At 36.0% G+C, this 12,541-nt stretch overlaps 1 protein-coding gene across 2 annotated transcripts in view; it reads left to right on the top strand.

The window, feature by feature from the left end:
* The window catches only part of aff2 (AF4/FMR2 family, member 2), a 399,395-nt gene that overhangs the window by 259,367 nt on the left and 127,487 nt on the right, over positions 1-12,541 (top strand). For both annotated transcript variants that reach the window (XM_061901648.1, XM_061901649.1), the window contains 2 exons: positions 1,679-1,739; positions 8,718-8,772. In XM_061901648.1, coding sequence (XP_061757632.1) covers positions 1,679-1,739; positions 8,718-8,772 — 116 coding nt within the window. The remainder of the gene's footprint in view (positions 1-1,678; positions 1,740-8,717; positions 8,773-12,541) is intronic.

Below are 12,541 nucleotides of genomic sequence, written 5' to 3'. Positions count from 1 at the left end.
GATAGATTCCACTAGAAACATCAGGGATCAGGGACTGCAGATGTACAGTGCCAGTTTGTTTTGCCATTATAAAGTGGAACCTTGATTTATAAACTTCATTGATTCTTGAACATGGTTTTTAAATCGCAAAGTTAGTTGATGAAAATCTCTCCATAAGAAAGAATATAGATATAAATTCCAGCCTCAACTAAAGTGTAAATTGTAGAAAAAGTTAATAAAATTTGAACACAATATACATTTCTATACAATACTGCAGTGGTTCTCAAATGGGTGTATGCTTACCCCTGGGGGTACTTGAAGGTATGCCAAGGGTTACGTGAGATTTTTTAAAAATATTCTAAAAATAGCAACAATTCAAAAATACTTTTTTTATTGAATAATAATTCAACAAAATATGAATGTAAGTTCATAAACTGTGTGAGAAAAAAAATGCAACAATGCAATATTCAGTGTTGACAGCTAGATTTTTTGTGCACATGTTCCATAAATATTGATGTTAAAGATGTATTTTTTTGATTACTTCTATGTGTAGAAATCTTTATTTATAATTGAATCACTTGTTTATTTTTCAACAAGTTTTTAGTTATTTTAATATCTTTTTTTCCAAATAGTTCAATAAAGACCACTACAAATGAACAATATTTTGCACTGTTATAAAATTTTATAAATCCGAAATTGATGACATTGTGCTGTATTTTACTTCTTTATCTCTTTTTTTCAACCAAAAATGCTTTGCTCTGATTAGGGGGTACTTGAATTAAAAAAAATGTTCACAGGGGGTACATCACTGAAAAAAAGGTTGAGAACCACTGCAATAATGTATATTAAACAAATATAACAACAAGTGATGGATTGACTTCCTACTTAAAAACAAAGCTAAAAACAACAACTAACTGAACTGTCTTCATTTACAGCCACCACACACACACACACACACACACACACACAAACACACGCAGGCATGCACGTGCACACAAACACACACACACTGTCACTAGCACTGAGGTGCAATCACAGTTTGAAATTACTAATCCCCTTAACGTTAACAGTGAGGTCGCTACAATGATGCGGGAAAAAAAAATCCACTTTACCTTGTTGGTTAATCTTCTTGCCATGCAACCGAAGAAACGGGGCGGATCATGTGGGGATATAGTGAGTAATCCATCCATCCATCCATTTTCTACCGCTTGTCCCTTTTGGGGTCGTGTGGGGTGCTGGAACCTATCTCAGCTGCATAAAGAGTAAAATTATTGTTACACATTGTTAACAACATTGGTGTTCCTGGTTTGTTTCAACACGAAATAAACATAATATTGTTTTTTTGTACAATAGTCAATATTTATGAGGACTTTTTTTCCTTTAATTACATATCAGAAAAATTGTGTGTTTTGAGGCACCCGGAACGTCAGCGAAGAAAAATACATAAATGCCCTACACCGTTTTATAAGCCGCAAGGCTCAAAGCGTAGGAAAAAAAGTGGCGTCTTATAGTTCTGGAATTCACAGTAAATACTAACAATTTCCCTTAAAAAACAAATTGTTGACTAATTTTTTTTTTTTTTATCAATGATCATGGAAAGAGGAATGAGTTGTCAAATGCATTGTTATCAAACACAAATCACACTTACAGTACACAACAAACAAATACTAAAGGGTGACACTTAAATGTTGTGTTACAGAGCGCTGTCCTGTATCATCCAACAAGCCAGCTGTGAAACCACCGACGGCGCCACAAAAGTCGTAAGTATGGCTCTCCTTTCTTTCAAAAACACACAAACACACACACACACCCAATGTCTGACCCGACGTCATATTTGCCTCAAGGAAAAAATTAAGTTGGACTCGCGGATGAAATTCACTGCTGGTAGGAGAGAGAGGGAGAAAAAGATTGTGTGGATCAGAGCGGGGAAGTGCTGCTACATTAATTTAACGTGAGCCGGGGGCATATTGCAACATCTCGAGCTGCAGCCCACTCCACTTCACCGGCATAGCAACACAGAAGATTCATGGCAGGGAGAGATTTGGAAAGGCAGGGCTCTATGCTTGTAAATCTGCCACACAGGCCTAATGATTTTGTTTTACAAAATTAATGTTTTGCTAAATCCACCAAACAGAACATCACCACCTGCAGCTTTGAAAGTCCATAAAAGCTCTGATTGTATGCATGTCATAAGATTAAAACATGTAGGGAATGTCAATCGGATCCAACATTAGCCTAGAATGTTACATGCTGAGCTGTCAATAAAAAATATATTTCTAGCGATCTAAAACAGGGGTGTCCAAAGTGAGGCCCGGGGGCCATTTGCAGGATGAGCTAAGTACTTAATGGCCCAGGGCACATTCTAAAAACACTATTTAAAATAAAACTAACAAAAGTGGAATAAAAGAGCAAACACGCTAAAGGACAGAAAGTATCAATGTTGACTCTTATAACACAAAGCTGCCATGCAGGCAGTTTTTTTTCTTTAAAGCAGTCATAGCTCAAAAAATAATCATGAATCAAAATCAATGTGGTTATGAATTATTGACCTATTCAAGTCTCCAATTACATCAAAATTCACTTGAAATTTTTTTGCGGGGAGAGTATTGCATATTTTGAGTGTTTGCAATATAAAGAAAAATGTTTTATTTCAACTTAAGAAATAGTACAATTTTTTGATAGACAGATATATATGAAGTTGATTTTGAGACTTAAGCGTTAAAAGTAAAAAAAAAAAAAAATTATGACTTAGAGTATTTCTAGGACTTTTATGAGTGGGACACTTTTTGATCCCCAATATTTTTCATTGCTCAAAAAATAATAATGAATTAAAATAATTGTTGTTATGTCTTATTGTCCTATCTAAGGGCTCAATTAATTCGCATCAAATATTCTACCCTGAATTTTTTGAGGAATAAAATATTGTATATTTTGGTCATAAAATTATACAAAACATTTTTTTAAATTTTATATCAACATATAGACCTGAAGTTATTCTAGAGAATTAATATTTAATAATAAATATAATATTAGTAATGTGACTTATTTTTTAAATTTTTATGACTGAGACGCTTCCAAGTCCCCGGGACCACACTTGAGAGATTTCAAAAGGGTGAAAGAATCTATTTATTGTATTGGTTTTGAAAATGAAAAGTGTCAAATTGGCCCCCACATCCTTCAATTTTTCAGTATATGGCTTTCACTGGAACGCGTTCCGACACCCCTGATCTTAATTGTGTGAAATATGAAACACAAACCGTCAATAATACAAATTCATATTTTGTAGTGCTGTCATTTTTTTAAATCAATTAATATAATCAAGCTTTTGAATTTGGATTAATCCTGGTTAATTATAGATTAACCATAATTAACCATAATTTAAAATAACCTAAAAAAAAAGCCAAATATCTTGACACAAATGCAATTTTCTGGTCAGAATGTCATGCAGGGACTCATTCTAAATGTTTTACTTAATAGCACGTTGTTAATTTTCTCCAAACTTGCTGAAAGTCTTTTTTAAAGTCCAGTCAGGTTTTGTTTTTAAGTGAAATTTGTCAGCGAGCACAACATTCAGAGTCTCCTCACGTATGCCTTGACCTGATCACTGAGCATATAGCAACCCACCTCTCAGGTCAATACATGGTGACCTGAAAGGAACATGTACATAAAAACATGTGAGATTAATCTGTGTAGACACATGATTAATGCGATGTTGTTTTTTGCAAATAATCACATGTTAACTTGTTATTTATAAGAGCCCTATTTTTTATACATACACTTATGTATGTATATTATATTAAATTATATGTTTGTATTTAATACACTTTTATATATTATTTTTGTATTAACTATATAATAAATTGTCTATGTTGTTACTCATTAAAGTAGGAAATTCTTAGTACTTGGCCCAAAGAAGATTCAATCATCCTGCAACAAAAAGTCGAGCCCGTTCTGAAATAGCAGTCATGTCGCTTCATTGGTGAATTATAGTCAAAGGCCAGCATTGAATACATTTCCAACAGGAAAAAAGTTTGTCGGATTTGACCTGCCGAATTATCATAACTATCAGTATATGTTTTATGTCACTTGGGAGTGTAATTCAAACCTTTTAGGTTTTATTTACCACTTTTCCTTGTTTTTCTGTGTTAAAGGAAATTCATTATTATTGTTTGAACAGCAAAATTAAAAACTGCTAAAACAAAACGATGTGGAAGCAAGTCACTCACAATTACAGTTTACTTATATAACCCCTAATCACAGGTGTCTCAAAGGGCTGCGCAAGCCACAACAAAGTGAAAAGTGGAAAAAAGGCAGTGGTTCTCAACCTTTTTTCAGTGATGTACCCCCTGTGTTCATTTTTTTAATTCAAGTACACCCTAATCAGAGCAAAGCATTTTTGGTTGAAAAAAAGAGATAAAGAAGTAAAATACTGCACTATATCATCAGTTTCTGATTCATTAAATTGTATAACAGTGAAAAATATTGCTCATTTGTAGTGGTATTTCTTGAACTATTTGGAAAAAAAAGATTTAAAAATAACTAAAAACTTGTTGAAAAATAAACAAGTGATTCAATTATAAATAAAGATTTGTACACATAGAAGTAATCATCAACTTAAAGTGCCCTCTTTGGGGATTGTAATAGAGATCCATCTGGATTCATCAACTTCATTCTAAACATTTCTTCACAAAAAAATTATATTTAACATCAATATTATTGGAACATGTCCACAAAAAAAATCTAGCTGTTAACACTAAATATTGCATTGTTGTATTTATTTTCACAGTTTATGAACTTACATTCATATTTTGTTGAAGTATTATTCAATAAATATATTTATAAAGGATTTTTGAATTGTTGGTATTTTTAGAATATTTAAAAAAAAATCTCACGTACCCCTTGGCATACCTTGAAGTACCCCCAGGGGTACGCGTATCCCCAGTTGAGAACCACTGAATTAAGGAGTCAGAGACCCTGTCTAGACATTCATTCAGCTTTAATTGAACAAATTGTTCATAGTTGGGTTTTATAATGTGATGTTTTATTGAAATGTACAGCGGGGACAACACGGAACAACAATATTAAATGTTTCAGTAATGCACAAAGCAAAATTTGTTCTGGATCAAAAATCACTCCATATTTTCTACTGCTGGCTAGTGTTTCCATATCTGAGTTATTGTGTAGCCATATGGGGAAACAACTACAAATGTGCACTTCATTCACAAACCCTGTTACAAAAAAGATCAGTTAGAATAATACATAATGTTGGATGTAGAGAACATACAAACACTTTATTATTTAATCAAAAATACTGAAATTCAACGATTTGGTAAATTTGAAAATAACTAAAGTTATGTACAAAGCAAACTTTAACCTGCTACCCAAGGATGTACAACAATTCTTCTCAATTAAAGAGGAGAAATATCACGTTAAAGGAAAAACTAACTCAAAACATTTGTATGCACGTACAACCCTTAAGAACTTCAGTATATCAGTATGTGGAATTAAATTATGGAATAGATCAAGCAAAAAAGTTAAACAATATGATCCAGTTTAAGAGGTTGTTCAAATTTGAAGTGCGTAAAAAGTACAAGGAAAAAGAATTGTGAGAAATACTTTCAAGCTTATTGAAAACGAGATATTCTGCATTTCAGTATGTTAATAATGGATTATATCATTATTTATTGCATTGCATATTAATCATTCACTGTTACAAAAATAGGACATTAAATGAACATGTACATTTGTAAATGTTCTGAAAGGGTATTGTATTGCATACATACATGCAGAAGGTATGTATAGTACAGGAGTACTTCGACGTGTTGGTCCTGTGATGGAGGTTTAACTCACAAAATGTGTATTTCAGATCAACGCCGGCCATTGAAATGCTTTGGGGGAAAAATGCATTTTTAAAATAAAACACATTTTTACACTATATATTTTGGATAATCAATCAATCAATCAATCAATCAATGTTTATTTATATAGCCCCAAATCACAAATGTCTCAAAGGACTGCACAAATCATTACGACTACAACATCCTCGGAAGAACCCACAATATTCTATGAATGTAAAAACAATAAAATAAAAATGTACTACTAACAACTACTTTATAAAGTAATGCACATTGTTAATGATTTACATCATTTACCTTGGAAAGTGGACTTCAATCGTATCTCTTTTCAGCTGCTTCTCCATTAAACACACCTTCAGCAGCTTCTCCATATTTTCATGGATACATATATGCCGTTTAGAATAGAATAGAATAGAATACAATAGAAAGTACTTTATTGACCCCTGGGGAAATTCAGCACCACAGTTCGCTCACAATAGACAATAATAAGAAGAAGAAATATATAACATATATTATATATATATAATATATGAATAATATAAATATATTCTACATATATTCTACATTTAAGTGCAGTCAATGAACACATGCATATGAAGGACCTCCTGTGTCATTCCGTGTTGCATTTTGGGAGTCTGAGCCTTCCACTGAACGTGCTCATTCTCTCCGCAAGGTCCGCTAGGAGTTTTGCTAAGAGTTTAACATTCTTTGCTGGTGTTACACTTGTTCTGCTTCAGTATGGTGCAGACAAGCAGTGCTATGCTTGCAATGGTTCACCAATTTGGCAACATACTTGGTCATGTTGAGGATTTATTTATTTAATTTAAAGAACATATCACTTCACCCTCACATTCTTGCTTTCCATGGTTGGAAAAACAAAGTTATGTCCATATCTAGCGATAAGATAATGCTAAAAAGTTATACCAAATGTTAAGGGGTTCACTGTGACATTAAGGCTACCCCAACTCGTGGGGGGTGCTAGAAAGTCACTGCGGAGGTCGTCCTCCAGGGGGTTCCTCGGACCACCAAGCACTGACATTACAGCCCGGTTCAGAGTTACAAAACTGTTTTATTTTCGTGATAAAGTCTGTTGCTTTTCAGCAATTGTTCGCTCTTGCTCCAACTCCAACAACTCTCTCCTCTCCGGCCGCTGCTTTTTAACAGAGCGACAGGTGATTAGATAACCAGGCCCAGGTGGGCCATCTACGCACCTCTTGCTCATCTCGAAGCCGGTCCTGGCACACCTCATTTCGCTGCAGGTCCGCAGGCCACCCCCCTCTCCACAGTCACATTTTTGCTTGTAACTTAAAGCATAACAATTAGCTGCGAGACAGCTCTTATCTCAAAACACTTTGATGTTGGAACACTCTTAAGTTAAGGTAATGTAATAATAAAAATATTTAATTGCAATGCGTAAGTCAAATTGTATATCTTGTTTTATCCATTTACAGATTGGTCATTGAAATACAATCCCTAACATTACAAGGCTATTGAATTTTAATTGTTTTTAATTTATTTATTCATAAACATTCTTTTATTGTAAGTATCATATTAAGTATCAGAGCAAACTAATTATTTAATTTCTAATATTTTCATCCTACATTTATTGTGACCAATGCAGTGACGTAGTGGTTAGCACATCTCCCTGACAGTCGAGATCCCAGTTCAAATTCCTCCCACATGCTCAAAAACATGCATGTCAGTGTAATTGTAGCCTGTTAGTTGTCCCCACACATGTCGGTATGACTGGTCGTTTGTCAGTATGTGTATACTCCAAGTCCACCGGGATAGGCTGCAGTTCACCCGCGACCCTCATGAGGACAAGCGGTGTAAAAAATTGAAAAGAGTTTTCATATTTTTATTGTGTTGTGAGGACTCATATTGTGTCGTCGCACAGCTTAATAGTTATGTGTGAGGTTTCATTTAAGTTCCTAAATGGGCTTTACAGCTCAATGAAAGGTTGAATACTGACTGTCACTCGTTCTTTTTTGCATTTTATTCATTTTCCCTCCACATTTCCTCCTCCTCTCCTGGGTCTTTGCCCTCGTCTTTCCTGTCATTATCATCTCCATCTTACCTCCCTATCTCATCTCTTCCCATCTATCCCTTCTTATGAAATAAAGTATGACTCCATTTTTCATTTATCCAAATATATCTATCATCGCCTATGTGCTGCACTGCGCCCTTATCTGTGATGCTTTTCTCATTGCGCTTCACTCATTCACGACTCGCGCGGTCCCAACTGAAAACGCCGCAGCACCGTAGAGTGTTTTTCAGGGGCGAGAGCACTGAAGAGAGCGCTTCGTGAGGCGGTAAAAATCCCTTTAGGGGATTCTCCTGTCATAACAATAGCAATGCTATCTCAAAATAACAGTAGCGTGCGCGGATGGTTTATATCAGGCAATAAAAGTTGCCAATGCTCGGCACATAAATACAGAATCATTTGCTACCGGGGAGGTCATCTTACACACAATCACAAGTGTATGTGCATATAGTGTATGTTTACTTTTGTTGCAATTGGAACATGAGGACATCTTCCTTCCAAGGGACTCCTGACTGAGTGGGCTCTCTATTCTTGTTACCAAAGAATACTTGGCAGCAGGTCAGCAGTTTTCCAGACAAAAAGTTTCCAGGTGAAAAAACAATCTGGCTTCTCTCTCCAAACTCAGAACATCTGGTTGTTGTTTTTTTTTTTTTTTTACACCACAGTCCATCATCGTCTTCTTCAGTTCCTAACATAAGCCAGCGCTGCTTTGGCTGTGCAATTAATCCATTTGCCATGAGGACGACACTTTACAGCTCACAGCACGCCGCAGTCAATCTAATTGAAGCAGATGTTGAGGTCAGGGCTGCAGTCAAACATGTTCCTTTCTATTAATGCAGAATGCTGGAGGATGACCTAAAGATCAGCAGCGACGAAGAAGAGGCCGAGCAACAGGTGAGTTTTCCCTGCAGCGTATGCATTTCTCCGTTTCGTTTTGACTTTCAACTATTTGCCTTTCATTCATGCACAACCGGATCTTCTTAGTACTAATTAGTTCATCAGTCTCGACATCTGTTTAATTCATTTCACTGAAAGCATTCATCCACATTTTAAATCAATTTCCTGCCCCATGTCATCAGCTGAATCATGCATAACACCATTTGCAATCAGCTTGTAATTAGGTAACCGTATAGGCAAAATACTGGCCATGACAGGAACTGGAGGTGCAGTTCATCCATTCATTCAGCAGAACATGGGTGAGGTTGGAGGTCATGTGTGCTGGACCAGAATGCCTGGTTCCCAAATCTCTGTCGTAGTTCGAATGTCAATGACAGACTCATCCAAGATGTCGCGTCTCTAGCTTCAAATGGTACCATGTGTGAGAGCTACTGTTTCTATTAGGGTTCTTCAAAACGTCCAGTGCCTACAGAAATGGATTGACATTAACATCAATGTCTACTTCTGATGATAATCTCTCATCCTCTCTCTTTGGTTTGGTTTCATTTCAGGCCGCAACTCAGAACTTTTTTAATAGTCAACTAATCATCAACTCTCCTCACGATTAGTCGACTAGATCAATTATGCGTTTACCTAGGATTTACTAAAGGTTTACTTGTACCAAAACAAACAAAGCTAATCTACTAAACGTACACAAAGTAGATTACATATGTTACGTGAGCAAAATAAGCCGTGCAATCCATTTTGTGTTTCTGTCTTAACCCTTGTATTATGTTGTAAAAAATGACATTGATTATGTTGCGGGTCATTTTGACCTGTACTGTGTAAATGCACTCAAACAGTCAAGAAAACAGGTTAAACCAATAACAACTTTATTTTAGGTTATATAAACATTTAGACAAGTGACATACAATACATTTTTAATCCCAATTGTATTATGCTAAGGGTCAATTTGACCCATTTCTGTTTTTGTTTTGATCAAAGTACTGGTTATCCTTTCTTTTTCTTGCTGAAATTTGGTGACTTTTCCTCAACTAGGGTCATGAACTGGTGTGTAAAATCTGGACACTTTGATGTGTAGTGGAATGTCTAGCAGAGTTTGTATACAAAGATGATGTTGCGGGTCATTTTGACCCAGGCGCTTTAATGTGGTTAAATAGCTGTTCGGATCTAAAAATAAACATGTCTCTTTGATGTACTTTTTACTTTCATGTACAATTGTTTGTATGTTGATTATCTCTGAGACCCAGAGCCAGGTGTGTGAAGAGAGGAAACTTTCTGACACTTGTCCTTGTCACTGTTCTCATGTCATCTCTTTGACAAGCTCACCAAAAATGAGCTCCAGAAGGATGACATCTGGATCAAATTGACCCTTAACATAATATAGAAGGGTTAAATAATACGCAAAATATATGCTGATCATCAAATCACCAACAATATTGGGTGGAGAAGATGCAAATATATTTATTTAGCATGCACAATGTGATCCATCAACACGAATCACCGCTTTGCATGTTACGAACATGTTACTCGGATCTTCACATGTTGTTGTTTATTTTTCCATCTGTGTTTTCATTCTCCTTTCTGACCCGTTTACTTCCTGTTTTGTTCGTTTCCATGGTCACTTATTATTTCCACCTGCTAGTCTCGGTTCTCGCACACCTGTTCTTGTAATCACCACCCTTTATAAGCCAGCCTCTTCTGTTTATTCTTTCTGGGACTCTAGTTTGCTCTCATGCAACTGTACGACTGGTATGTTTTTCTCGCTAGCTCATACGCTAAGCCACTTGCATTTTAGCTCTCATGCTAATTGTGTTTTGTTTTACATTCTGTGACTTCTCCCGTCCAAAGGCAAAACCTAGTAACTCACTTCTAGCTGATTTTGAGAAAACAAAGGAAAACCAATCTATCTTGATGCTGTCTTACAAAGATCTACAAAGTCATCTAACGTGTAGATGTTTTCTTGAGCTTTCATTTTCTTGCCGATTGAGCCATGGATTGAATCTGCTCTCATGAACGTGTGCCCTTTCTCCAGATATTTTATTACAATCTCGGGTGGGCCCCATTCTTCGTTTGCACATTGGGCAAGAGCCGTGTACAGCGTCCAGTTTTTATTTTGACCTCCACAGTTATCTGCTCATCAGAGTATGCAAGGGGAAGAATCAAGAACAATACATTTAATGAAGGTGCTTGCAACGTCCTGGGCCAATCTTCCAAATATCCCCTCCTGCCATAATATCACATAATCAGGTTGACCGTCGGCCCCCATTCGTGCAAATGTCTCATTAAAGACAATAAGGTGACTGACAAAGAAGCTCCGATTGGTCCCTTGAGATACTAGGTTTTTCTGTTGTATGTATGCGGTTATGTGGTAGTTGCTAGGTGCTGCCATGCGAGTAACAGCTTACTTACGGAACAAATTACAATATCGCATACACTAATGTAAAGCATATCACCTAAGAACTCCAAAATTATTATCAGCTCAGTTTTGACCAAAATTTTGTCACTGGGTTTTGCCTTTGGACGGGAGACTTGGTGCCAAGTTTAGTTTATGTGTACCTCCTCGCTCTCACGTAAGCGTCTTTTGTTTGCCTTTTATTAGCACCAGTGTTTCTGTTCATAGCACCTTTTCGTAGAATACATCTGTTACATCTTACCTTTGTTGTGTTCATCGTTTTTACGCATCCTCGAGGGAATCGAACCCGGCACCACGATGCCAAACAGGCGTCACATTGCAAGCACTATTTGGCGTTTTATTTAGCACGTGTCGGAAGGTTGTGCAAACTGACAATTCTATACATGGCTGCACAAACAAACGATGGACAGAGGAGAATCCTCAGGCCTATATTTGTGACCACATTTTGGGCGGCCAGAAATAAAAAAATATTAGACATATCTTGTGTTCAGCAACATCATTTTATAATTGCATAGGTGCTAGAGGGCTTTAAGGGATGATTAAAACAAATTCAGTTTTGTTGTCTTTTAGTATTTTTTTAATGGCGTTTAGGGGTGTAACGGTACACATAAATTTCAGTTCGGTACCTACCTCGGTTCAGAGGTCACGGTTCAGTTGATTTTCGGTACAGTAAGAAAACAACTAAATATACATTTTTTGGGTTATTTATTTAACAAATTTGCTAAATCTTCCACCAAAAATATTTTTCTTAGTGGAATATTTGATATGAAGTAATCGGAAATTTGGATAAGTCAATAATTCATAATAACATTGATTTTGATTCAATATTATGTTTTGAGCAATGACAGTTTGAAAGAAAAAAAACGCTTTGTTTTATTAGTCAACATTGCATCTTTTTCTAATTTACATTTAGCCTTTAAGCTTTTTTATTTTCACTTTAGTTTATGTTTTTTTTTGTTTTAATAGTATTTTTAGAATGTGTCGTTGGCCTTTAAAACATGAGCTGTGGGCCGCAAATGGCCTCCGGGGCACACTTTTGACACCCCAGCTATAGATAATAATGTCCAAAATACTGTGTAATTGCGCGATGAAAAGAGACGACTTTTAGCCGTAAGTGGTGCTGGGCTAATATGTCCCCTCCAACCAATAACGTCACAAACACGCGCCATCATCGCGTCATCATTCCGCGACGTTTTCAACAGGAAATTCTGCGGGAAATTTAAAATTGTAATTTAGTAAACTAAACCGGCCGTATTGGCATGTGTTGCAATGTTAATATTTCATCATTGATATGTAAACTATCAAACTAAATGGTGGGTAGTAGTGGGTTTCAGTAGGCCTTTAAAGTAC

This window comes from Nerophis ophidion, linkage group LG05 (assembly GCF_033978795.1).
Source record: "Nerophis ophidion isolate RoL-2023_Sa linkage group LG05, RoL_Noph_v1.0, whole genome shotgun sequence".
Taxonomy (NCBI): Eukaryota; Metazoa; Chordata; class Actinopteri; order Syngnathiformes; family Syngnathidae; genus Nerophis; species Nerophis ophidion.
Note: the sequence above shows the minus strand (reverse complement) of the source record. Positions and strands in the feature narration are given on the sequence as shown.